This window comes from Aspergillus ruber (assembly GCF_000600275.1).
Source record: "Aspergillus ruber CBS 135680 unplaced genomic scaffold scaffold00043, whole genome shotgun sequence".
Lineage (NCBI taxonomy): Eukaryota > Fungi > Ascomycota > Eurotiomycetes > Eurotiales > Aspergillaceae > Aspergillus > Aspergillus ruber.
Genome location: NW_024467339.1, coordinates 7,160 through 32,472, shown reverse-complemented (window position 1 = coordinate 32,472; position 25,313 = coordinate 7,160). Strand labels below are relative to the sequence as shown.

At 48.4% G+C, this 25,313-nt stretch overlaps 11 protein-coding genes and 1 non-coding gene across 12 annotated transcripts; 6 read left to right on the top strand and 6 right to left on the bottom strand.

Annotated features, from left to right (window-relative positions):
* Nucleotides 1-132: 132 nt before the first annotated feature.
* On the bottom strand, nt 133-2,695 carry EURHEDRAFT_466310 (IDO-domain-containing protein; the record flags this gene model as incomplete). Its single annotated transcript, XM_040785080.1, has 5 exons — nt 133-564; nt 622-740; nt 1,215-2,213; nt 2,259-2,343; nt 2,405-2,695. 5 exons carry the CDS (start codon nt 2,693-2,695, stop codon nt 133-135), a joined length of 1,926 nt encoding a protein of 641 aa, XP_040634457.1.
* A 1,241-nt stretch (nt 2,696-3,936) lies between these two features.
* On the bottom strand, nt 3,937-6,102 carry EURHEDRAFT_417072 (IscS subfamily cysteine desulfurase). The gene is made up of 2 exons (XM_040783114.1): nt 4,718-6,102; nt 3,937-4,464 (listed from the first exon to the last, which is right to left on the bottom strand). The coding sequence occupies exons 1-2, from the start codon at nt 5,825-5,827 to the stop codon at nt 4,042-4,044; spliced, it is 1,533 nt and encodes a 510-aa protein (XP_040634456.1). The 5' UTR covers nt 5,828-6,102; the 3' UTR covers nt 3,937-4,041.
* Nucleotides 6,103-6,814: 712 nt separating this feature from the next.
* On the top strand, nt 6,815-8,210 carry EURHEDRAFT_518871 (amphiphysin; the record flags this gene model as incomplete). The annotated part of the gene is made up of 3 exons (XM_040786727.1): nt 6,815-6,998; nt 7,056-8,129; nt 8,188-8,210. The coding sequence occupies 3 exons, from the start codon at nt 6,815-6,817 to the stop codon at nt 8,208-8,210; spliced, it is 1,281 nt and encodes a 426-aa protein (XP_040634455.1).
* Nucleotides 8,211-8,605: 395 nt separating this feature from the next.
* EURHEDRAFT_417069 (aldo/keto reductase family protein) lies at nt 8,606-9,932 on the top strand. Its single transcript, XM_040783113.1, has 6 exons — nt 8,606-8,790; nt 8,844-8,854; nt 8,900-8,957; nt 9,012-9,193; nt 9,244-9,613; nt 9,668-9,932. Exons 1-6 carry the CDS (start codon nt 8,719-8,721, stop codon nt 9,818-9,820), a joined length of 846 nt encoding a protein of 281 aa, XP_040634454.1. The 5' UTR covers nt 8,606-8,718; the 3' UTR covers nt 9,821-9,932.
* An 80-nt stretch (nt 9,933-10,012) lies between these two features.
* EURHEDRAFT_466359 (putative gamma-cysteine synthetase regulatory subunit) lies at nt 10,013-11,067 on the top strand (the record flags this gene model as incomplete). Its single annotated transcript, XM_040785091.1, has 2 exons — nt 10,013-10,035; nt 10,110-11,067. 2 exons carry the CDS (start codon nt 10,013-10,015, stop codon nt 11,065-11,067), a joined length of 981 nt encoding a protein of 326 aa, XP_040634453.1.
* On the bottom strand, nt 10,956-12,097 carry bud32 (serine/threonine protein kinase BUD32). The gene has a single exon (XM_040778196.1). It carries the CDS (start codon nt 11,988-11,990, stop codon nt 11,154-11,156), a length of 837 nt encoding a protein of 278 aa, XP_040634452.1. The 5' UTR covers nt 11,991-12,097; the 3' UTR covers nt 10,956-11,153.
* A 1,300-nt stretch (nt 12,098-13,397) lies between these two features.
* EURHEDRAFT_t157 lies at nt 13,398-13,469 on the top strand. Its single transcript has one exon. It is a non-coding gene; the product is annotated as a tRNA-Met (tRNA).
* Nucleotides 13,470-14,350: 881 nt separating this feature from the next.
* EURHEDRAFT_381633 (fungal specific transcription factor domain-containing protein) lies at nt 14,351-16,371 on the bottom strand (the record flags this gene model as incomplete). Its single annotated transcript, XM_040779433.1, has 3 exons — nt 14,351-15,313; nt 15,362-16,203; nt 16,263-16,371. 3 exons carry the CDS (start codon nt 16,369-16,371, stop codon nt 14,351-14,353), a joined length of 1,914 nt encoding a protein of 637 aa, XP_040634451.1.
* Nucleotides 16,372-16,448: 77 nt separating this feature from the next.
* On the bottom strand, nt 16,449-18,059 carry EURHEDRAFT_488302 (alpha-hydroxy acid oxidase). The gene is made up of 8 exons (XM_040785599.1): nt 17,940-18,059; nt 17,854-17,887; nt 17,463-17,800; nt 17,251-17,403; nt 17,132-17,206; nt 16,826-17,079; nt 16,692-16,768; nt 16,449-16,641 (listed from the first exon to the last, which is right to left on the bottom strand). The coding sequence occupies exons 1-8, from the start codon at nt 18,031-18,033 to the stop codon at nt 16,566-16,568; spliced, it is 1,101 nt and encodes a 366-aa protein (XP_040634450.1). The 5' UTR covers nt 18,034-18,059; the 3' UTR covers nt 16,449-16,565.
* Nucleotides 18,060-18,421: 362 nt separating this feature from the next.
* EURHEDRAFT_488300 (uncharacterized protein) lies at nt 18,422-19,818 on the top strand. The gene is made up of 5 exons (XM_040785598.1): nt 18,422-18,484; nt 18,536-18,741; nt 18,796-18,873; nt 18,926-19,389; nt 19,447-19,818. The coding sequence occupies exons 1-5, from the start codon at nt 18,468-18,470 to the stop codon at nt 19,711-19,713; spliced, it is 1,032 nt and encodes a 343-aa protein (XP_040634449.1). The 5' UTR covers nt 18,422-18,467; the 3' UTR covers nt 19,714-19,818.
* Nucleotides 19,819-21,241: 1,423 nt separating this feature from the next.
* On the bottom strand, nt 21,242-22,998 carry EURHEDRAFT_417062 (uncharacterized protein). The gene is made up of 2 exons (XM_040783112.1): nt 22,105-22,998; nt 21,242-22,056 (listed from the first exon to the last, which is right to left on the bottom strand). Exons 1-2 carry the CDS (start codon nt 22,508-22,510, stop codon nt 21,686-21,688), a joined length of 777 nt encoding a protein of 258 aa, XP_040634448.1. The 5' UTR covers nt 22,511-22,998; the 3' UTR covers nt 21,242-21,685.
* Nucleotides 22,999-23,732: 734 nt separating this feature from the next.
* EURHEDRAFT_280784 (uncharacterized protein) lies at nt 23,733-24,742 on the top strand. The gene has a single exon (XM_040778195.1). The coding sequence runs from the start codon at nt 23,862-23,864 to the stop codon at nt 24,546-24,548; it is 687 nt and encodes a 228-aa protein (XP_040634447.1). The 5' UTR covers nt 23,733-23,861; the 3' UTR covers nt 24,549-24,742.
* The last annotated feature ends 571 nt before the right edge of the window (nt 24,743-25,313 follow it).

Here is a 25,313-nt window from a genome sequence, read left to right as displayed (position 1 = left end):
CTGTATCACTTTCCATCGGAGTAGGGCTACAAGATAACAATAAGATCATCAAACAAATTCATGGATATCATATTAACCTATACATAACAAACCAAGCGAGGTATCATAACTCATAACCCAAAATAGAATCATCTAAGCACCCCCCTTCTTATCAATATCCTCCTCCGCCCCCCTCTGCCTAACCTTTCCCTCATCATGAATCTGCCTCCACTTCTCCTCCTCCTCCCTATCCCCCACAACAGCAGCCCCAATACCACCCAACTTCCCCTGCGCGCGATCACCCACGCCCTCACCAAGATCCTTCAACTGCCCTTTTGCCTCAGCCTCTTTACCAGCAGCATTCTGCTCGACGCCTTGGCGGCGGATGTTCTCGTTGCCGATGAAGTTGCCCACGGACTCCTTGGCAGAACCGACGGTTTGATCCCAGGAGCCTGTGTTGCGGGAGGGGTTGTCTTGGGCTGTGGCGCCAGTTTGGGGGTCGGCGGTTACGTGGCCGAGTTTGGCGGTGTCGTGGCTGGCGGCGTGTTCAGACTTGGACTGGTCTTGGGTGGTTTGACCTTCAACCTGTTCAGTTATTAGCTTTGGTTCTTTAGGTACAAGCACAGGTGAAAAGGGGCGTACCTGAGTAGTAGAGCTACCGGTAACTGTACCAACAGCGCGCTGGGCGAGGCCGGTGGCAGAGTCGACGTAGGACTTGAGGGTGGAAGAGTTGTTGTCGGCCATTGTGATTGTATTCTTTTCTTTGTATTGTCTTGTGTAAATTGTTTGTATTCAATTGATCTGGTTACCTTTTCGAAGTGGTTGTATAGATGTCTTTATATCTATAGGAAAGTGATGACATCATGGTGGTGATGTCATGTATCATGGGTAGATTCCGGACTTTTCTAGAGAATTTCCAACCTAATCGAGTCTGATCATTGCGTCATGCTAGAACTCATAATTATCGGCCGCGTGGCTGTACAACTATTATGCAATCGTCATTTGAGTTGTGATGGGAATGGAATTGTATGGCTCACTCGAGCCCCTGAATTGTTCATGCAATCACATGCAATATGCAAATATGAGAAAGGCAAAACCGGTAAGACGTCAGGAATCAACCAAGAGGCTGTATGAAGCAGGTGTATCATAGCACGCTCGAAATGAACAAGAACAAAAAGAAAACAGTAAAACAAGAAAAGTCTATGTCCATCACCAATGGCAAATCCCACCCTCACTCTCATCAGCTGCCCACGTCCCCGATAATCCTACCACCTCAATATGTCCATCCGAATTCTCTCCGATCTTGCTCAATGCTGCGAAACCAGATGGCACAGGTGCATCTCCCAGCAAGCGTCGCGCCCATGCGTCAATGGCCGGCTCACCAGTCTCATCCCGCGCTTGCTTCAGGAACGGAATAAGAGCCGTTCCACCTGTTCCTCGAAGCTTCTTTTTATCGACTGGGCGAGTTGAGGCGAGGTTTTGGGGCTTTGCACTGCTTCGTGCTGCTGGCTGGGTTTGCTCCCGTGCGCCCTTGGATTGGATGATGATGTATCGCGAGACCATCTGAATGTGCTTGTCGCGCATGGTCCGCAGCATGTACAGACAAGCATCGTAAGCGATGCATAATGCCTTGTCTGACCGTCGTGCCTCGACGAATTCACGAATGTTGGCAACAGCGTTGACGTGCTCCAGGAAACGACGGTGAGGTCCGGGCATGTAGGACCGCATCTCTTGGATGAAGCCGTGTCGCGGTCTGCCGGCAACCCCCTCTTTATTGGTCTCGGGGGTCTGGGGCTTCTCCCCCGTGGGTCGATGTTCCACCCCGAGGACAATGTCGAAGAATTGAATCAGCGAGCTCTGTGCGTTGCTACCTCCGCCATATTGACCATACTTCGGAGCTTTGCCGTCATCGTACAGCAGACCATCAGGGAGGCCAGCCTCCGCCATGTTCTTGCTGCCCGCGAGATAGGGACGGATCCGGTTATAGAAGACGTAGGGGTCACAGTTCTCGTACATCCGTTCAAGCAAAGCACCGATATCATCCAACCGCTCTGCCATTTCATGCAGACACTCGGTCACGATGCCACTCTGGCCCTTGCGTGCGGCTGAGATGGCCCGCAGCATCAGTGGCAGTGTTGGCCCTCCACGAGACTCGATAGCCACGGAAACCAGGTAGAACCATTGTTCATCCAGCGATCCGGTGAAGGTGTTAACCGACGTCAGGTTGTTCAGGTCTCCTGCGGGTTCATCTGGGAAGATGGGTTTGTAGTTCCAAAGACACACGCCGGCATAGGTGGCTACCGGAGGGAGTTCCAGGTGGTCGCAGACTTCCAATAGGGGGATGGTCAGTTGGGGAGGGATTCTCTGAAACCCATCAAGTCAGCCATTGCATCATCGCATCATTGCAGGGGCAGTAGGCACATACCTCCTCCGGTCTATGACCCCCCCAAACATAGGCATGGAGGGTAAACACCAGCACTACATAAGCCCGCCGCCACTCGCCCTCTGACTGAAGGTACGAGGTCGACAATGTTGGTAAGCGGTCAACAGTCTCTCTGATCCTCTTGCTCAACAGCAGACCCTGCAGATTTGACGCTATTGCCTCCCATCTGGTGTAATAAGGGTCTGGTAACGCTGTGAGGGGCAACTCGCTCGGAAGGAAGCCATGATCGGGCGAGATGCCATAGTCCGCCAGATCCGGTACGGGGGCGAGCATGCTGTCTAGTCTAACAAACAAGGTGGTATGTTGTAGAAATGAAAGAACAATACCACAATCAAAGATCGATGGCAAAAACTGTCAAGTGAAAAAAGAATGAACCAAAAACAAACACCAGGGGTGCTCACGTGCTCTTGCCACAGGGGAAAGTAGCTGGTTGTCTGGGGGAGGGAAAAGGATATAAGAGATCTCCGGGACAGTCCCGATAGCAGAAACTTTGATCTTTTTCGCCCTCGGTGAGTTATTATTAAGTGCAATCTGCGCAAGATATGTACTATTGAGAATTTCTCCGCGAGTGACGAAAATGATGCGCACCGGCTAAGAGGAGTATGCAGGAAGGGGGGGGACGGGAATTGGGGACCGGTAGAGTCTGTTCCTGAGGTGGTTCTGGACTCTAATTCCCGCAATTTACGGGTATAACTGAGCATTCGACGGCAATAGAGTTGTCAATAGTTAACTGGTGTCGATCTTGGTAGTATGTAGTAGAGGCAAAGCAGGTAAAGCAGGTAGTATACGGAGTACATAGCAGACAGAATCTGGCAGCGCGGATATAGCGGCATTATGCGATTTCGAGTCATCATACCAATGTACTGACTTCCATGGCTCCAACAACCCAACCGTCTCCGGTGAAGTACTCCGTATACTCCGCAGCAAGTCCGATATAGGATGGCGCAATTGACGGCTGACCAAGCAGAACTGATCGGCCCCATTGAATGGATATTGGGTGTCCGCGAGAGGGGGCGGTGTTTAGCGAGACTTAGCCTGAGTGCTAGAAAATGGACCGGAAGCCATTGTGATTGGTGGATGGGCCCGGCTGTCGGCGGCAGAGAAGGGCACAACCCAGGTGTGGAATGCTAAGCGAGACGCTAACCGGTGCTCGCTCTCACTCACGCCAGGACCGCTGCTGTTATCGGGTGCAGTTTATTTGGACTACGCGGATCTATCTATACAACGGCACTCTATAGAGCACCAAGTATACTTATTCGTACTATGCTCTACCCGACTTCCCATTGGATTCTGCGTACAAAAAAAACTTGCTGAGTACGATTAAGCTTTGTTTGCATTCAGTACAGCATTGTGAGTGTCTTTAATATTCTACTTGTACAACGGGCACAGCGCTGCCCAATGCCTACATTTGTACTCTGTACTACTATATGAAATCATTTGGGACACAGTTTGCATCATTCATCATTATTCTGTACAATACCTAAAAGGCTAACTATACGTGCAGTTCATCAATCCTTACAAATGTCCAACGCCTTCCCACATGAATAGGTTTACAATACTCCCAAAGCGCTCATAATCAAACAGAGAAATGGAAAGGAGGAAAAAAAAGGAGAGAAAGATTAGTGCTGGCTCCACTCAATCGTCTTCAGGTCAATACCCTCTTGGACCAACTCCCACAGCGGACTCAGCTCTCGCAAGAAGTCCACGCGAGCCTGCACGGCCTTCAACACGTAGTCGATCTCGCTGTCGGTCGTGAACCGGCCGATACCGAATCGGATACTGCTGTGGGCACTTTCGTCGCTTGTGCCCAGAGCCCGAAGCACGTAACTAGGCTCCAACGACGCAGAGGTACACGCACTTCCCGACGACAGAGCAATGTCCTTCAGAGCCATCAGAAGGGACTCGCCCTCAATGTACGCAAACGATACGTTCACGCAGCCAGGGTAGTGGTGCTCAGGGTCTCCATTGAGGTTGGTGTGCTCCATCGACAAAAGACCCTCTGACAAGCGCTTCGACAAGCGCTCAATGTGCTTGGTGTCATACTATTCAACATGTTAGCGACCGTTTCGTTGCAAATCCATGCGTGAACACCAATAAGAAGTCAAAACATGTAAGACGACTCATTACCCCTGCTATGGTCATAACGGGCCTTGACGACACACCTGATGGCATGTAGCTACCGTCAAGGCATAATCAGAAAGCCATGCATAATTATATAGCTTATAATCATCGCCGTCGGAGAAAATAAATGGAGAAGACAAACACACGAAAAGAGAATGGAAAAGATTAACTCACCTCCATCTCTTGCTTGGAAAGACGGCAAGCCTCACCAAATCCTACTACAAGATGGGGAGCAAGGGTACCGCTACGCAGACCTCGTTCCTGACCACCACCAGTGATGAGTGGCTCAAGACGGACTCTAGGCCTACGGCGGACATAGCAGGCACCCATACCCTTGGGACCGTAGATCTTGTGGCTGGAGATCGACATCAAGTCAATGTTCATCTTGTTGACGTCGAGCGGGATCTTGCCCACCGCTTGGGCGCCATCAGTATGGAAGAAAACCTTCTTGGAGCGGCAGAGCTTTCCAATCGCCTCCAAGGGCTGAATAACACCAATTTCGTTGTTCACAGCCATGATACTGACCAACGCAGTGTCGGGCCGGATGGCCGCCTCGAGATCTTCCATCCGAATCAAGCCATTGTTCTGGACAGGCAGGTATGTAACTTCAAATCCATCGTCCTGAAGATGCCGGCAGCTGTCCAAAACACACTTGTGCTCAGTCTGCGAAGTGATGATGTGCTTCTTCTTGCCGGAGCGACCGAAGAAACGAGCCACACCTTTAATACTCATGTTGTTGCTTTCAGTAGCACCACTGGTGAAGACAATTTCCTTCGGGTCTGCACCGATCAGGTCAGCAACATATTGTCTCGATTGTTCCACTGCCTTTTCCGACTCCCAGCCGTAGGCGTGTGTCCTCGAGTGGGGGTTGCCGTAAATTCCGGTCATGTAAGGAAGCATCGCATCGAGCACGCGAGGATCCAAGGGCGTAGTGGCCTGCATGTCGAGGTATATGGGCCGGGTACCCTGGTCCATCACTGTCGCTTGCTTCAATATCCCGGCTGAGGGGCTCATGGAAGCATCACCGGAAACGCCGGAGCCGGGAAGGTCGACATTTTGCGGTTGAACGCCGGTCTGGTTCATGAAAGCTTTCTGCTCCTGCTTGATAGCAGTATCCACCGAGACCTGGGCATTTCCAGCCTTGGTCTCAGTGACATAGCCACGTCTCGTCACCGGAGTGGCGGCGGCCACCCTCCGGGGGAACAGGGAAGCATGCTGCGTCGACAAGCGACGAGCATAGGCTCTCGAAGCCTGTCTAAATGCTAATGGTGTAACACTCGACATATTTAAAAAAGAATGTAGAATATTACAACTGCACCATGCGAATAGGGCAGTGGTCAGTTTGTGGAAAAAAGAGGAGGAAAAAGTGTTAGGAAGATTGTTGCGGGCGGACGAAAAGTTTGGAACCGGTTATATCACTAGCGTCTGATTGCTAATCGTCGGATTTACTGAATTCTCCGATGTCCGAGCTCCTTCTCCGGATTCCGAGCGGAGTAAGGATTATTCCGGGGAATTCGATGATCCAGTATGCAGTCACACCGGAGTAGTCTCTGTACTCCGTAGAGCGTCTGCTTATGAGAACTTAGAACTAGTATCAGCCCCAAAACCGTGCTAACAATGCAAACAGTGACTGCAGTACATGTCAGTCACATGACTGGTTGTGGTTGCCTGATTTGGCCATGACTTCATCGCACTGCGCCACACAGGATCGGAAAAACGAGCCACGAGATACTAGAGTACGGAGTACAGAGTACGGATACAAGACTGACATATATTTCCGTGATACTAAAATCAGTCATAGACCATATACAATTAGTGCTGTGATCAAGCACTTTCTATGTACAAACACAAGAACTGTGCTGTATGTATACTCTCTGCACAAGAATAAAGGGGCCTAATGCCCAGCATTTATGTCATAGCTAAGCCACACTGGGCACCTCACTAGAAGATTGGACTAAACTCCGTATGGTCTCTTTTCGCCGGCGACTACAAAAAAGAGCCTTTTTCTCTCTCCCCACCAGCTCGCCTCTTTCTCCTTAATATCCGTTTCTTCTTGCCTCTCGTTCGTCGCCCTACAATATCCAATCCACTTGCGAGTCCTCCGGTTTCGTGTCTCTCCCTACATTCTTCATTGTCCTTCCTTCTTACTCACTGGGTCGGGTGCCTACACACTATTACCGCTAGTGCCGGAACTACCATAATTTGCCGCCGGAGGGATTGGACTCCATTATTCTACGTGTGCAGGAGACCTAAAGGATCGGTAACACCAACATGAGTTTCAAAGGCTTCCAGAAGGGCATCGTACGAGCGCCCCAGACGTTCAAGGCCAAGTTCAACATCGGCGAACATACCAAGGATGCCGTCTACAGCGATGCCGAACGTCGGTTCCAGGAACTCGAGAAGGAGACCAAGAAACTTCACGATGAGTCTCAGAAATACTTCAATGCCATTAATGGTATCTAGTCCTGTGTTTTGCTTGTTTCTACCCTTTATTAGTGCTAATTCGGTATAGGCATGTTGAACCACCAGATCGAATTCTCCAAATCCATGACAGAATTATACAAGCCTATCTCCGGTCGGGCTTCCGACCCCAGTACATACACCATCGAAGGCAATCCCGAAGGTATTCATGCCTGCGAAGAGTACGAGACCATCGTTCGCGAGCTCCAAGAATCCCTTGCGCCCGAACTGGATATGATCGACAGTCGGATCATCAGCCCTGCGGACCAGTTGTTGGAGGTGATCAAGGTGATCCGCAAAGTTGGCGTGAAACGCGACCACAAGCAGCTCGACTATGACCGCCACCGCGCCACTTTGAAGAAGCTGCAGGATAAGAAGGACAAGTCGCTGAAGGACGAAAAGGCGCTTTACAAGGCCGAAAGCGACGTCGAACAGGCTACGCAGGAATTCAACTACTATAACGACTTGCTTAAGGATGAACTCCCGAAGCTGTTCGCCCTGGAGGCCGAGTTCATCCGTCCACTGTTCCAATCCTTCTACTACATGCAGTTGAATGTCTTCTACACCCTACACGACAAGATGCAGGGCATGAACATTGGCTACTTTGATCTTACTCTGGATGTCGAAGAGGCGTTTGAGAAGAAGCGGGGTGACGTGAAGGAACGGACAGAAGAGCTTACTATCGTCCACTATAAAACCACTGCTGGCCGTCGTCCCGGCTCAAAGCCACCAATCCCGGGTGCGAAGCCCAGTTTCGCAAAGGAGAAGTTTGGTTCCGACGGCGGTGGCGACTACAAGAGCACCTATTCACGACCAAACAACACTTCTGATACAGTTGACAACCCTCCGCCGCCATACTCTGCTGCTGCTGTTGGCAGCAGTGCTAGCAGCGCCAGTAGTTTGGCGGCAGCGGCCAAGTGTAAACCGGCACCACCACCGCCCAAGCCCAAGCCATCCCAATTCCGGGCACCAGTGGAGACGGTTACGGCGCTGTACGACTATGAAGCACAGGCCCATGGTGACCTTAGTTTCTCGGCTGGCGAGGTCATTGAAATCGTGCAACGAACAGACAACCAGAATGAATGGTGGACAGGCAAGGTTGGAGGACGCGAGGGACAATTCCCTGGTAAGTTGCTACCTTTTTTCTGTGCTTATCATCAGGCGACTAATGAGAATATTTGCAGGAAACTACGTTCAGTTGCGATAATGGCAATCCACACAATCATTCTTACTACCTCCTTTACCGTCTCTAGTGCTATCCATTATTGTTGTCTCTTGTCAGGAGTTGGCTAGGGTCCGTCAAACTTGGATTTCCCAAACTCAGCACTGCTTTGACATCGTTTTTGCTTGCATTTCTCGTTTGACACAGGTTCCTTTGCATTTTTATCACTACTGCCATCATCATGTTACGATTCTCTGTGTAAATATTTGCCAACTATTTGTAATTGGAGTGACAGAATCAGTCACATTGCTATAACAACATTACTATATAATCGAAACAACAGCCTTGATTCTGTACAATTCATGGCATTCCGTAGGCAAATGGGGCTGGCGGTGATGTCATGCGCGCTTCGGATATAAAGCGATGTGACAACTGCATCCCACTTCCACTCAACACACTCTCTATGTTCTTGTCTTCCATCCGTCCAGCTCTACAATCCCGCCCTTTATTATCACCTGCTTCTAATTACATTCGCTACAGCACGTCGTCCATAATGGCCAACTTGAGCCTGTCTACAAAGTATCGGATGAACTCCGGACATGAAATTCCAGCCTTGGGCTTTGGTGTAAGTCTGATAAGAGAAAGAGATATGGAATTTGGCTAATATATGTATCTCAGTCTTACTTGATGTACGTTCATTTGGCATGGTCGAAATACAACGCTGACTGAAGCAGCTCCAATTCGCAAACACCAAAAGTTCTTCAGGATGTCTTCAATGCCGGTTACCGACATGTATGCCTTGTTATCCGCATAAAAAGTGCTATATTTGATAACTAATATTGGTAGGTCGATTCCGCCGTGATGTACCGCAATGAAAAAGGCTGTGGCCTGGCAATCAAGGGCTCTGGCATCGACCGGTCAGAGATCTTCTATACGACCAAGATTCTCCCCAGTGCCATGGGACACCTAAGGACGGCGAAACAAGTTGATGATTGCTTGCAGGAGTCTGAATTGGATTACATCGACTTGTTCGTTGCCTTCCCGTTCTCTTTAGTCTATAACAGCACTAACGAAATAGGATCCTGATTCACGCACCCTACGGTGGCAAGGAAGCTCGACTCGGGTCCTGGCGCGCATTGACAGAAGCTCAGCAAGCAGGCAAAGTCAAGTCAATCGGGGTCTCAAACTACGGGATCCACCATCTCGAGGAACTCCAGGAATACATCAACAGCACCAACGGCAGCAAGATCGATGTTGGACAGTATGAGATTCATCCGTGGTGCGACCGCCGGAATATCATCGACTGGTTGAAGAAACACAACATCGTTGTTGAAGCATACAGTCCGTTGGCGCATGGGTCTAGGTTCAATGAGAGTATTCTGAAGACGCTGGGGAAGAAGTATAACAAGTCGCCAGCCCAGATTATGATTCGTTGGGTGCTGCAGAACGTAAATGCCCCTTAAATTTCATGTTCTACTGGCAGATACTAACTGATTGTGCAGGGCATCGTTCCTCTTCCGAAATCGTCGACTGCAGAGCGCATCAAGGGCAACGCTGATGTCTTTGATTTTGAATTATCGGAGGATGAAGTCAATATGCTCCACACAGGAGAGTACTCTCCTACAGACTGGGATCCTACTCTTGACTACGATTAGATTGCAGAATATGTAGATTGATCACGTAAATAGTTGAGGCAATACATGTGCATAAATCCAGATTCCGCCGGCGGAGAAATCGCGGGGCTGCTTAGCAAGACCGAACCACCGCATCGTCTTATCATCTACCAGGACAGGATATCAATAAAATACTTGTACTTTCAGGCTATGCGCTTGGTATTGAACGTCACCATGAAGCTAGTCCTCTCTACCTCGTAAGTAGCAGACTTGACTCACCCCTCAATCCCGCCATTACCGGCTGGTCTCAACAGGAAACTAATAAACGAAGAAATCTCATGAAAGGCGGCGGCTCCTCTGTAATCCGGCGCCCAACAACCGAGAAGTCCAACGTCGAACTAATCAATGCTTTACGTTCGAACTTCCAAGCCTCGCAACACGAATCCACCAACGGCTCCTCGACCAACCCCTCCAACGGCACTACCCCGACGACGAATGGATACAAATCCTGGACCTCCGAGCACGACGGCACACTGTACATCCCTGCGCACGACTTCTCGCAACCGGGCCTGAGCGAAGAACGATCTCAGTACGACATTACCGTGAAACTATTCTATCTCCCAGGAATCCCGGTATCGAGACGATGCGCGCACACGCGGGAGGCGATCGATCTCGTTCTGAAAGAGCTAGGCGTTGACTCGATTGATCTTCTCATCGTTTCGTTTCCAGGTGTTTTATTCGACGCAGAAGACGATAGCGAAGACGAAGATGAAGCTACAGAAGGCGAAGACACGGGTGCAAATGAGGGACAGGCGGAGCAGCCGGATGACTTTGATAGTATGGTGCAGACCTGGCGCACGCTTGAGCAACTACAGAATGAAGGGATGATTTCGCAGCTTGGCGTTGCGGAGTTTGGCAGTGAGAGGCTTGCGCGCTTCCTTGCGCATACCGATGTGAAGCCTTCTGTCGATCAGATTAACCTCAAGGACTGCTGCGTCGTGCCGAAGTCGTTGATTCTCTACGCGAAGCAGGAGCATATCCAACTCTTGACGCACAATGACTGTAATGATATCTTGCCTGTCGGAACGACGAGGGAGCTACTTGGGCCTGGGGAGTCTGGGGTGGGGATTCTGGCTTCGGCGCCGGATAAGCAGGATGGGATCCAGGGTGATGTCGAGCCGCAGTGGGTGGTGAAGTACACGGCTGTTGTCAAGGACCGGGGAGTTGTTGAGAATAAGGGATATTTTGCGCTGGCTGATATAGGGAACTGTGTGCGGACGGGGTCGTGATTTGCATTATTGATACATGATATACACGATGGCATGGCGTTTTTCTTGTCAATATGTTTATTTTCCTCTTCTTTTCCTCTCTGAATTCAACCAATCATACTCCTCTTGCGACCTCTCATCCTGACTTCTTCCAGCCGCTTCAGCGTAGATACTGCACCCCGGTATGCCTCGTGATATCCCTGCAGCAGTTCATCGAAGAACGGCTCCGTCCGTGGATGCGTACTTCCAAACGCCCGCTCCAACACATAAAGATCCACAGCGCGATCCTCATCCTGATTACTATGCCCCGCAAGCCCAAAATCAATCAAAACCACCTCTCCCTCCATCGATGGATTCCCACCATCCTCTTCCACACTCGAACCCGCCGCCGTTGGCCTTAACATCAAATTACTTGTCGTCAAATCCCCATGCACAACACCCGCCTTATGCAACCCCCCAACAACATGTCCAATCCTCCTCAACAAATACCTCACCCGACTCTCCTCCCCTTTCCTTTGCTCCTCGCCCATCTGCGTATTCCTCTTCATCCACCCCTCCCACCTCTCTAACACAACCCTCACCACAAGCCCCTCGACCCACTCCATAAGCAACCACGCGCCCCCAGCCCGTCCTTCGAGCGCATCTTTCTCCTCCTGCCCCTGCGGTTCCCAATCCAGCGCTAGGATCGCGGGCACACTAACCCCCTCACGGACGAGTTTCGAAAGGCACCGCGCTTCTTGGAGGATCCGTTGGCGGGTTAGGCGGCGGTCGAGGATTGGGTGGCGGTATGGTTTTGAGGGGCGGATTTTGAGCGCCGCGGGGGTTGTTGGTGTTAGGTAGGTTGTTTTGTAGAGGTGAGCTTCGGCGCCTTGGGTGAGGAGAGTTGGTGGTGGGGTTGTGTGGGTGAAGGGGGAGGGGAGGGGGGGTGGTTTGTATTCTGTCATTTTCGTTTGTTTGTGTGTTGTGGAAGTATGTTGGTTTGAGTTGTTGGTTGTGATGTGACTGACTGAGAATGTTGGAGTGGGCTGCAAATCGCGATAGTGGGGAGTGACTATGTTACCGAATTGGGTTAGCGCTATTTGTATGTACTGCGTTTCTACTGCTCGCTATATCTGGCAAGTCACTCCCTACAAGAGAACTACAGAAAAAGCAAGATTATGAATAAAGCAGATGCCCATTTTCTTGTCAGGGTACCTTTTCCATATGACCAAATCATCGTCACCCCTCAGACTCCTTTGAGATTGATCCTTCGCAGATCGGTACATTTGTCTTCAAAGCTTCGGAACTTATGGAAGCCCTTGGTTTGGACATTCCGGACCGGGAAAGAGAATGCGTCTCAATGAGTATCTTGTCTTTATCACATCCCTCGTCATGCTATAATCAGTTTTCAATCGGTTGGAGAAACCCTACGAGGTATGGTTCTCTCAACTTCGCTATCTCCGGCTTTATACATGCAGAAACAGGCTTCTAGGCTAATTCTCCTCGTTTATAGGTGGTGACGAGGGCGATATAAATCGTGGCAGCCTGTCGTGCGGGCATTTCTTGAAAATATATCATCCAGTTGGCAGGTGTAGAGTAATCTTCGTTCTTGACATTGGTGACGAAGCGGATCGTCGTGCAGTAGGAATAGACAAGGTCTCGAGGTTCAGCATGTAAGGAGCAGCGAGGAATTTTTTAGGCGATTGGATTTGTGGCTATATGTCACTTCGATGTGATTTCAGCACTGGTGTGTATGCGAAGCAAATGGTGTACCTGTACCGGTTGCTACTAGGGACTAATCATTAGTCTTTTGCTCGATATACATCCAGTCAGAGAGTTTATTATATAGTTATAAATTACTGTGTTCAAGGAAAGGCTCAGAAGTACCTCCTTGGAGCTGACTACGTAGTACGTTGTACATACTTGTGCGGTGAGATTTCATAGAGAAGGGTTCAAGCACCTCCCGGGTAACTTTAACGGGATAACCTAAAGGGGGGCAAAGTCTCTGGGAATCACTTTAAGTAGAACTATAACAGAGGTGCCACGAAGATCGTCTGGCAACACAGTTTCAAGGAATGAGGATGATATGGGTGGTGTGAGGCACGTATGGGAACAGGGCCGATATATATTTATTTTCACTGATATCCGAAGATGGTGTCTTCAGGTTGTATTTCTCTGGAGAATGCACGCATATACACGGTATAGGAAATACGCATAAAACCCAGCTAAAAAAGTATAAAATTTTGTTTAAAAACATATAGATGAGAACAACAAGAAAGTATGCAACCCATACGCATTCTCCGGCGCACGCCGTTAGTAGCAGTTTTTGCACATATTTTACTTCATAGTGATGATCCGAGTATCAACAACTAAGCATGTTAGCTCAGGGGAAGAGCGCCGGGCTCATAACCCGGAGGTCCTCGGATCGAAACCGAGACATGCTATTCTGAATTTTTTTTATTGCCGAATTTCCAGAGCCGAGTTTGTCGGGCACCGGCGCAGAGACTTCGCTGCGGAACCGGATGCGGAGTCATATTTTTTGCTGCTGTTGCCGCCATGTTAGGCGGGCTGGGCCTAATTTTTGAACAGCAATCGGCAACATTCATTGAGCTATTTCGTGCTTGGGAGTCCACTTCAGATTGATTTTGGTATATAGCTGCTCAAGTGACATTCTCGTAAAATCACATCGGAGCCAGGACAAGATACAGCCTTTGTTCTACCCCATGAGACAACACGCAACCTGCCCCTCCTTCGATTTACTACCTGAAGAGGTAAAACGGGTAACCGAGAAGAAGCGCGCGATGAGACGACCCATCCTCTACATTGAAGAGCATTTGGCGCTGTCGAAGTGCAACCGTATTGATCGCAATATGATAGCTCATGGAGGCGACATGCACTTAGATATACGTTAACTGGAAGAGATAACCGGCCATTGTTTGCCAAGATGTTTTCCACACCTGGTGCAACCTCCCATATTCTAAGTATATATTTATTCTGATCAGTGTCGGGATTTGTGCATCAGTTATTATATGGGGTACTAGGATGTTGACCTTTTTCAGCGTTCCATTTGAAACCTATCATTTGTATCCAGGGCGCCTCTTACCATACCGGCCTTCCCATCTGCTTCTAAACCACACTCAACTAGCGCCAAATCGGCATTATGATACTTCATTAACGCCTGGTTTGATGTCCTTAGTATTTGATGGCACGTTCCATGGCGCCTCTTACACTGTGCGTTAATGAAATTACTTCTTTTGCTCGTATTTGCCATACGCTAAATGGAGCAAAACCCCTGCATGGATGTGTATTCCTAGCAAACACTCGGCTATGTACACAGCACCTTTACCCCCCTATTCCGTAACACCTCCGGCCAACTCAACCCATCCTCTTCCCTTCGCCTTGCCCAGATAAACTCACACACTCCCTTTGCCAACGAAACAGACACAAGCCCCGTCTTCGCAAGCAGTCCCTCAAACCACTCCGCAAAGTACCTTTGCGTTTCAGGTAGAAGTGCCTCACAAGCTGCCACAAACGCGGGCCACATAAGTGCCACCGTCCGTCCATTCCCTCCGGCGCTGTCTTGGGATTCCTCGATTTGCATCAGATAATCCTGAACTGTGAGGACTTCGCGCTGGAGCAGCGCGACGTCGACGTTGTGTACGCGGCGGTAGAAGAAGATGAGTAGTGCAATGTACGTAGCCTGCATGGAATTGTCATCCGCCGTCGACGTGGACGTGGATGATGAAGATGGCGATGACACAGATCCACACGCAGACGAGGAAATGAGTCGGTAGATACTCTTCTCCAACGACTTAGCTCGGAGTGTAAACTCTTTCAAACTGAGATTTCCATCTTGATCCATGGCTAAGTCACGCTCGTTCGCGAGTCGGATCACCTGCGACAGCAGTAACAGAAACGATTCCGCAATACCGTACAGCTCCGGAAAGAGCGTTGATGTCCAGTTCCCGGGGACCTCGAGGTGAAGATCGCGTCTGGCAGTGTCGGGGTCTTTCTCACTGCCCATTAAGTTCTCTGAAAGGGCCGTCCACCGGGATACGCGAAATTGGTCGTTGTCATCTTCACTCGCTTTGTCCGTACCCGGGGAATCTGTACTAGAAGTATAGCTGCTAGACCTGGTTGTTTCGGCCATGATGCGCATGTAAGCATAGCAGTGGTGCAAGGTGCGGCGTTTCCGGGAGAGAGTTGATTTATTAAAACCATTGGCGCGGATAAATCGCTCAGCATAAAGTAGATACGTTAACCGTGTATCCGGGTCGCCTTTGACCATCTATCTCGTTAACCATCTGCATATAAAGACAATGGAAAGGGAACCTACAAAAGCATTCGCCAAACACAGGATGGCCATTAGGACTTCCTTATACTTGCATTTGGTCTTGTCCATTTCAAGACAAGCCTCAAGATGCCCCCGCGCTCTTTCTGTATACTCCTCCCCAGCCACCATCCAATCATCAGCCGTTAAGCCGATCGACGAATTCTGAAGATGAAAGGCGCTGGTAGCTAGAAGAGCGTACAAAAGCCCCAGACGCGCATGACTCGCCGATCCTCCAATTGTCAGCTCCGCCATTGTTGTCATGGCACACGGCATGACTAAACTGCTCCATGGATCATTTACCTCGTCGTGCTGCGGATGTTGTTGCTGACGGAGAGAAATAAGATGGATTATTCGGTCACGGTAATATGAAAGGAGCAGCCAAGCTTTTGGGTCCTCGTTAACTGAAAACGTCATGCGATGGTTGTCCAGTGATATGGACGTGCTCAGATCAGTGTCTCTGAAGAATTCATTGGCCCTTGGTGGATTTGTCTGCGGGATAGAAGAAATTTGCAACAAATTGGCGAATATATCTTCATTGTTCCCAACCTTATCCTCGGGACTTGTCTCCAGAAGCCATCGTGTTAAGTCCTCATCCGGCTCAACATCACCAGTGCCGCCGATAGCATTGAAATCAATCAGTTCGCTATCATCATTGTGAGCTTCCTCTACCGATCCCAACCACCTAGCAACACCAAATGGCCCCCGAAACACTGAAAACGACTGTGACTCCTTTGGATATGTCTCCAGACAATCCTGCTCCAGATCCAACATAACCTGACCCGGATCTTGGTCCTGGGCCACGACTGCATCGATGAGCTCGTCGCTCATTTGTTGGCGTTCTGTGTCTGGTTTTGTCAGCGTCAAAATATCAGTTAATTTTCATACTGGGAAGCAAATTGCGAACCAGAGAATAAGCAGCGTCGATGTTTAGCTGCGTGTTCTGCATTGAGGGTACGGATTTCATTATCATTGACGAAACGAAGTTTGATGGAAGGGCTTGTATTTGCAGCCATATTGATTAATTGCTTAGTTTGTATCTTTCAGGGCATTGGCTATCTCTGCAACAGTGGTTTTATTATTATTATGGCCTGATATTGAAGTTTACCGAATCGTTGATGTGATTCTAGGCTATACTTCCCCGCATTCTGATATGGAAGGACATTCCGAGATAAGATAAGACACGATAAGATAACCATCGTAGCATGAATTATAGCCTTGCCAAAACACCGTCAGACTTGACTATAGACAAGTGACTCTTCTGAATATCGCTAATTTTGCGGCATCTATATCCGTTAGTGTAAAGCCGTACAATAGAGCCTGGACAAGCACATACCCCGCCAACGCCATTGTAATCTTCAGCTCTTGATGTAGGATCTTAATAGCCAATTCCACGCCTTCTTGTCCACCATACTGTGCTCGTCAGCGTCATTTCAATGATTGAAAGGTGTATTCAAAAGAGCAGCATACAGCAAGACCCCAGATCGGGATTCGTCCCACAAAGCAATGACTCGCACCCAGAGCCAAGGCCTTGAAAATGTCCGAACCCCGACGGATACCCCCGTCAATGGCAAGGGGGATTCTACCAGCTGCAACGGGAGCGCAGTCTCTCAGAGCGTCAAGTGTGGCCGGGACGCCATCGAGCTGGCGACCGCCATGGTTGGAGATGACGATGCCATCGATGCCGTATTTAATGGCTAGTTCGATATCCTCAGGTGTGTGGGCTGTGATTGTCAGTAATCTCGAAGGTGAATAAATGGGGTCAATTAGTATTACCCCCTTTGAGCCAAATTGGGAGCTTGGTATGTTCCCTTAGCCAGGGAATGGTATTTTCCCAGTCGAGACTCGGGTCTGATAAGTTAGCCCTGAATAATGATATCAAGAGTTAATCTCACCATATTCGGTCCGACTAGACGTATCGCTTCCATTACTGAGGATATTAGGCCATGACATATCCTCCGGTAGTTGATACTCATTCCGATACTCATTCAACCGCTTTCCCAAGACAGGTACATCAACAGATAGGAAAAGTGCCTTGTAACCAGCCTCTAATTGCTTCGCATCAGCAGAATGATCAAATCGTGAATGAGATGGAAGGGCGACATACTCTCAGCCCTCTCCAAAAGCTGCACCGTAATCGACCGATCCCTCAACACACACATTTGCATAACATATGGATTTCCTGATCCCTGACTGGCAACATCTTCGAGGGAGTAGTTCGAGTATGATGAGAGACCCATGCAAATTCCATATTTTGCCGCTGCGCGAGATGCCCCGACTTCCCCGTCTGGATGAGCGAGTCGTTGCGAAGCGGCAGGGCTGAATCCTAAAGGTAGGGCGACTTTCGTGCCTAGTATCTCTGTGCTCGTGTCGACCTGGTCGACGTTGACGAGAATGCGAGGACGGATTTTGTAGCGATCGAAGGCTGCTTCGTTTTCGCGGAGTCTAGAAAGGGGACTTGTTAGCATTGGTCAGGAGAACTTGATGAGAGCTCGTACGTGATAAGATCCATAGCGCCTTCATTGTAGTAGTCTGAACATTGTCAATAACTGATTCTTCTGAGAAACATGTTCGACGAGCATACCCTTGACCATAACAGGGAGGTTCTTGCTCCCCAAGGCCTTCAAATCCGCGATGCTAGACACATGCTTGTGTAGAGTCTCTCCGCGATGAGCCATTTTTGCGACTATATGACCAATTCAAATCGAGTAACTAATAGAGAGAAGATATAGAGAGAGCAAATAATGTGATGATCATAGGTGTAAACAGCCCGGTGCAATGGAAATAAATAGCTCATGATTTGGATCGCTCGGCCTCAAGGGAGCTGATCTGGCAAATTAACGAACAACAAATAATCCAGCAAGCGGTCGAATCATTTTGGGAGTCGATATCATTGACCCCTAGTAAAACCTATTCAGATGATAGCAAGTTCGTAGTGTTGCATTGATTCTAATCGGGAAACTCTCCACGGAATCGCCTGCCTTTTTCGATAGTGGTTGGATTACCCCACGAGGGGCAGTCATTCGCAATTGCAAGCCATTTTATTCTTTATTCTTCTTGACACTATCAACATTCATGTTGCAAGTCTGAATTACAAGTGAGCACAAGGATAATGGCAAAAATCTTCTTGTGAGAGCATCCCGCAACATTCGAGATCTCCCGCTAACCGCAACACAACAGAACAGGAGCCTCTGGATACATTGGCGGAGAGGTGCTGCATGTATTGCAGACTGCATATCCTGAGCATGAATATGTCGTTATGCTGAGAGACAAGGAGAAGGCACAGAAGGTGTCGAATGCGTATCCTAAGGTTCGCGTGGTGTCTGGGGATCTGGACTCCGCAGCGCTGCTGGAGGAAGAGGCGCGCAAAGCAGACATTGTTATTCGTAAGTTAACCTTAGTGCTATCTTATCATTATATTGTTGCTAAATTTTCTGCAGACCTCGCGAACGCAAAGCACATCGAGAGTGTCGAAGCTATCGCCCGTGGTTTGACGACACCGAACAGAGCAAAGCCCGGTAAGTTCTCGCTCGTTAACACGTTGGGCTCCTCTAACAAGAGTTATAACAGGCCATTGGATCCAGATTTCAGGCGCAAGTCTCCTTTCCTTTCCCGACATCGAGCAAAACACATACGGAGAACCCACAGACAAAGTATACAACGACTTCGAAGGAGTCGAAGAAGTACGCCAGCTCATCCATCGCCTCTCCTCCAAGCGTCTTGTCGACAGCTTCATCCTCAACCTGGCCAAATCTCCGACCAGTCCGAAGACGGCCCTCGTGTTTCCTCCGCTGATTTATGGCCGCGGCAGGGGCCCAGTCAACCAGCGTAGTGTCCAGGTACCGGAACTGGCAAAGGCTACGTTGCAGCGTCGTGCGGGTCTCCAAGTTGGAAAAGGGAAGAGCATCTGGAGTAATGTTCATATTACCGATATCAGTCAGATTTTCGCCAAGCTGGTCGAAAAGGCTCTCCAAGGCGAAGAAGGCGAGCTGTGGAATGAGAATGGCTTATATTTCGCCGAGAACGGGGAGTTGGTAAGTATAACGAAATTCTCTATTATACCTCAACGTACATCGCTAACATCATGATAGACCTTCAAGGAGATCTCGCAATTGGTTACGCAGGAATCGCATAAGCTCGGACTCGTCAACTCTACGTCTGTGGCAGAATTGACACACCAGGAAGCGGACGAGTTAAGCCCTCATGCTGGTATCCTCTGGGGAACAAATGCACGCGAACAGGCTCAGAGAGCTCGCACACTTCTTGACTGGGTGCCAAAGGCGAGTGCACTGAACAAGGAGATCCCAGAGGCTATTCGCGTGGAGACAGAGAGACTTGGGCTAAAGTCAATCTTGTAACCAAAGTTAGTATAGTTTACCTCAACATAGCAGATAACGGAGTGCTATATGCTATAGGGGCTTATCTTGCATTTGAATAGAGCAACAAAATTACAATGTAGTGACCTAACAAAGAGCTTAAATTTTGGCTTCTATAAGATAACCACAGAGTCTTGAGAAGGTAACATTTTCCACATTATAAGCAACCAAGGGATTTATTCAAATATTTGGATGTCTGTAATGACTATAAGGGTATAAGGGTCGTACTAAATATGGTGATTAAAGTGTTAGGAAGGCCAACGAAGAATGATAAAAGAAGTGCTTCGCACTGTATGGCGGCTTATTCCAGAACGAAGGCTGTCGAGTTGACAGATAGCAATAGACAATCCATTTTGTACGTTCATACCAAGCAGGCTATACTCCCCAAAGTTTCGGCCAAGCTGGCTACTTTATCCAAGATACCCGTCGACCTGGTACCGCACATGAACTTTTGAGGTGGTTTATGCCAATGAAACACCGGACAGCGCCCTTGATAGCAACGCCTGGATATGGAGGCACTAAGTACATAGAAAGCCCGTGAATTTTTGTTGACTTCAGAAGTGTTCCCAGGTGAAGCGAATCACATTCGTAGCTGCAGGGTATATATTTGCTCTCCAACTTCTCTCGGCGTCTCCCGAGAGCGATAAAGATAGGGGATAAAGCTGCTTGTTGAGTGTTATTAAATTGCATTATTGACAAACTCTGGTATGGACAGGTCCAAGAGATATAGGTCATTGGTCTCCTGACACTGTGCAATTCGCGTCACTTTGGTAAAGGCATCATAGTTATAATTAAAAAGATAGAGATCCAGTTTTTTTCTTTTTTTTTTTTTTTAGCTCATCAGAAAACACTGAAGGCACCTTGTCCTTCAAGCCTTCTAGCCAAATAGATGGATAAGGCACTAAGGCTTCGTGACACCCAAAGTAGTCAGTCAGCACCGCCAGCTTTGTCAACATTCTTAGATCAATGGGTGGGACCCCTGTGTTCGACAATGGATAATATTCAACATGATTGAGAATGCATTTGGGTCTATGTCGTAGACTTCTGGTTGGGGTATCATTGGAATTATGATCCCATCTAGAAAAGAGTATCTTTCCAAATTTCACAAAAAACTTGCATCAATCTTGTCGATGAGACTGAACCGGGACTTATGTGGTTCAGGGTCATTGTTCCCCACCACAAGCTTGACTCCACCGTGGAGGGAGCCCTGATGAGTGTACTAAACTCGTCAAAGAAGGGAAAGCAGGAGCAGAAGACGAATCTGTCAGTCTGATGTTTCCGAGACAGGGAAGCATCCTGTTGACGCAAAGGAAGTAAGTGAGCGGAACTTCATGTGACCAGATGACATCCCTTGTAGATGTGTCAATGCTGTTGGACTGAATAATTTTTTCGATATTTTTACCGTCTACTAACAGGTGTAGAGAGCTCGCAAGCTTCTTGAACACCAAAAGGGTGTCACAGACAGCGCCTGTAGAATAAATGATATGCTAGTCGGAGGAATGATCGGAGTGGTTACTTGACTACTACCCCGCATAACGTACTTTTGTATATAAAAGGCTGTCCGATGGGACATCCGCTCTTCTCTCCTTCAACGAAACCTCTTGTATGATAGCTAGTTATAGCGCTGCGGGCTTAGCCCCTAACAAAGGGAGCCCATTAGATAAAGGAATTTCAGGGACTGTTAGTGTGGAGTTAGAAAAAACTTGGGCTAAAATTGAACTAGGTTGGAGGTCTGGCTTATCTGCGAAACACCGAGGTGAATTGTGGCATTATAAGTTTGACTACCATCAGATAGCAATATTGCTAGGGTGCCAGGGATAGTATTGAATCAGCTGCTACCATATATTTTCCCGGTGGTATTGTCGGCAATTAAAGAGATCCACGCTAAAGCATATTCCCCTTTTATGGTTTGAAAAAAAAAAAAGTGATATCCCGTAAAACCAAGTACACTAGATCAACTCAAATCAAGACCCTGGAGCGCAGAGGTAGCCATTTCAATTTCATGCTTCGTGCTTTCACCAAGAAGTTTTAAATTAGACTGGAATGCTGTACTGAATGTCACAGAGCCAGGTTTTGATGCGTGAATGTTAGGGGGCTGTCGGAAATTCGATATCCGCCTAGCAACAGTGTCGACAGAGAAGTAAAAGTATGACGATTCAGGATTGAGGTCGTTAGATTTCATTGACTTGATGAGAGTTCCTAGATATAATGAGTCACAATCAGCACAGCATGCTGGTTGATCATTATTTTCCAGATACTCTCGACGCCGTTTAAGGGCGGCGAGAATTGTGGACAAGGCGACTCTTCGGGTTTTGTTGATTGTGCCTAGGCAAGTGAGAAAAGTGTTTTGAGTATGTTACCCGTGTCACTCACTATAGATAGACTCTGGAATGGGCAAATTATAAAGAGAGATATCATGATCCGCATGAAGTTGTACGATCCGTGTCACCTTTGTAAAGATATCGTCATAGTTAAACACCCAAGAAATAAAGATCCACTTCACAAGATCACGACAATACATAGAAGGAACACTGTTTTTCAAGTGTCGAAGCCATATCGATGGATAGGGTTCAAGAGCTTCGTGGCATTGGAAATAGTCGGCCAAGACAGCCAGCTCAGTCAATGTATCAAAATCCACAACATGAGGAACCCGTGCCATGCGGCAATGAATGATATTCAATATGATCAAGAATGTATTTGGGTCGGTGTCAGTAATATCCAGTTCCATAGACCCATTGGCGTCGAGTTCTTGACCTTCCCGCCATCGGGGAGTGAGCATCTTTCCGAAGTATGCCGAGGTCAACATTAGATGTCTTGAGGAGACCCGAAACCGCGACTTCAATGGTTTCGACTCAGTCGAGTCGTTGGATGTAGTAGTAATACTCGGGGAAGATGATGTGGCTCCAAATAGGCTGATCTTTTGTTTATACTCGGGTAAATGTGCTGGCGGGGAAACAACCAGAGTCACATCTCCGTTTGGATCGGGTTCGTTGACATTGGTCTGACAGGAAGACGTGCCGCGAAAGCCGGACCTTGGGACTTTTTTTTTAGTAGCCATGGGCTGAAAAAAAAAGTTTGTGGGTGTTGAAGAATTCTTTGGGGGTTGCCCAGAGTTGAACATTTTGGATCTATATTGATTGGCAAATTTTTTTGGATACAATGGCGTTTGGATCGGGGCTTTTGATGGTTTAAATATGGCTATTTGACGAGCAAGTGGTGTTTCGAAGCAGCGAGACCTGCAGGTCAGCTATTTTGACGTTGAGAAAGAATGAATAGACGCTTGGTGGACCACTCGGTAAACGGACGAATTAAAACCAAAAATAAGCAGCAGGAAATTACGCAAACAGTTATGCAATCAATAGTGATCACTCAAGTCCAATGATATTACTGCTAGATAATTGACAGCAGAATTATGTTCAATGTACAAACAGTAGTAGTAATTGCTATTAGTAGTAGTTGTTAGGGGTTTAACTCAAGTTGTCTTAACCTAAAGCTACCCTTTACTATACAAGAAGGAATCGTTGAAGAAGAAACAAACAGGGCAGAGGTGGGAGCAGTCTTTTATGGTCGTACGGGAATGAGATTCCAAATAGTGTTCTCGGAGGTCAGGAGTTGACCGAAAAGGTCGCCGATAGTCTTCATGTAAGGGGATCGTACGAAGGTCGTCAATAGTCGTTTCGGTCCCTTGCTGGCTGCGTTCCTGTTACAGACCCCTAAGGCACTAATCTCACGTGATTATGCGGGGAGTCAAGACAGAATCATTGGACTATAAGCTCTGGTAATAATGCAGGAAGGACAGGGATCATAGGTGATAGTTAACTGTCGGAAATGTGGCTTAGTCAGGGTTGAAAGTACGTATCAAGCGTATATGGTTGAGGTCTCTAATTCTTGCAAAAGTGTGCTATCTAGGATCCTATATAAGACCGTAAATACCTTATAGAGTATACTAAGCGATTGTGCGGTTTCAAAAGCAGTAATAGCAGAGTAAATACGCTGCTTTGCGCCATATGATATCAGCAAGGCATCAATCAGGCATCAGTTGGTATTGTTCGGTAAGGAACCTCTATATTCCGACATTAACATGCGCATCACGTGATCAACTACCATATACCATGGCTTGGCATTGGTAGATGGTATACAACCACCACAACAGTGCCAAAATTCGTGAGTATCTGCTCACGAATTCCACGCTAGCCACTGATTACAGAAGCATTGCAATTGCCAATCCTATGCCCGATTTCAGTATGGGGGAAGCCCCGGGCGCCTGTGAATCCCCGACTGCTTCCCCCCGGGAGCTCACCACCCTGAAGCGACCGCCCAAACGACCGAGACCAGAAACACCAAAGAGAACCACACAACCTGCTCCTACCCTCGGGAACTGGCAACTACCTGGCCAGTCTGTTCAGGACACGCCCCCAGCATCCCCCTCCCATGAAACCCCCCAGAGCCAATTGGGCCTCGAGCTCCGAAGCCACATTGCAGCAGCGGTAGCATCCCGCACAGCGGAGATAAAAACTACAGGAGATGAGGTCCTGGACCTTGTGTCTATGATCAGTCAGAAAGTCTCCAGTTGGGAAGAAAAAGGCCTTAGGAGCGCAGCAGCCTTGGGCAAAGACTTTAGGACCCTGGTCCTCAATTTCAGCAAGAACTTGGCGTCTGGGGACACCACCAAATGGGAAGAGAACCATCAGTCCTCTCCCTCTGTGCATAGAGGCTATGCCGAAGCTGCTAAAAAAGCCCCAGCTAACATTCCCAAGACTCAACCCAAACTATATGAGACTCCCCACAAGTCACCACAACTGGAGAAGCCCCCCTGAATCTTCCTCTGCCTCCCCAAAGATCATGCAGCCCGCCGAGCTAGCCCTTATGCCACTATGGATACGCTAAGAAAACATTTAGACAAGACCTGTTCTACAGCTGTAAAAGAGGTCCAACAAGTGCCCTCTGGCCTGGCTATCTGGCCTAAGGATGGTTTGGGTCTCCAGCTCCTCATGGAACGTAGAGAGACCCTAGAGTGTCTACTACAAGGTTCCAAGGTGGAAATGGAACAGAAATGGGCCATCTTTGTCCTGCCAAACACGCCACGACAGTATACTAGTTTTGAGGGGACTCAAGAGCCCATAAATGAGCAGATGGCCTTGGATGAATTCAAGCTTCAGTCAGACCTATCCCCCTTGAAGTTCTACTTCTCAAATAAAAACCCACTATCCAGCACTCTTGTTATGGCTGTCCCTGAGTACCAGGCCCGAGCTGTCCCCAAATGGATCAATCTTTTTGGCAAGAATGTACAAGTCAAACACAAACCTCTCTGAGCCTGTATAGAGCAGTGTACACGATGCTGGGACTACCATAACCCCCAGACCTGCACTAGAACACCCAGATGCCGAATTTGCAGCAAGAGGGACCACTCTGAAGAGTCCCATCCTTCTCCTGAGGATGAGGGGAGCTCAGACCCATGCTGTACCAATATCTGTGGACCCTTCCTAGCAGACCACTCTAACTGTCCAACCCGGCCTACTGTACACCAAGGGACCATCCAGCGGCTCTCCAAGTCACAGTATGTGGCAGTTAGGAAAGCAGGC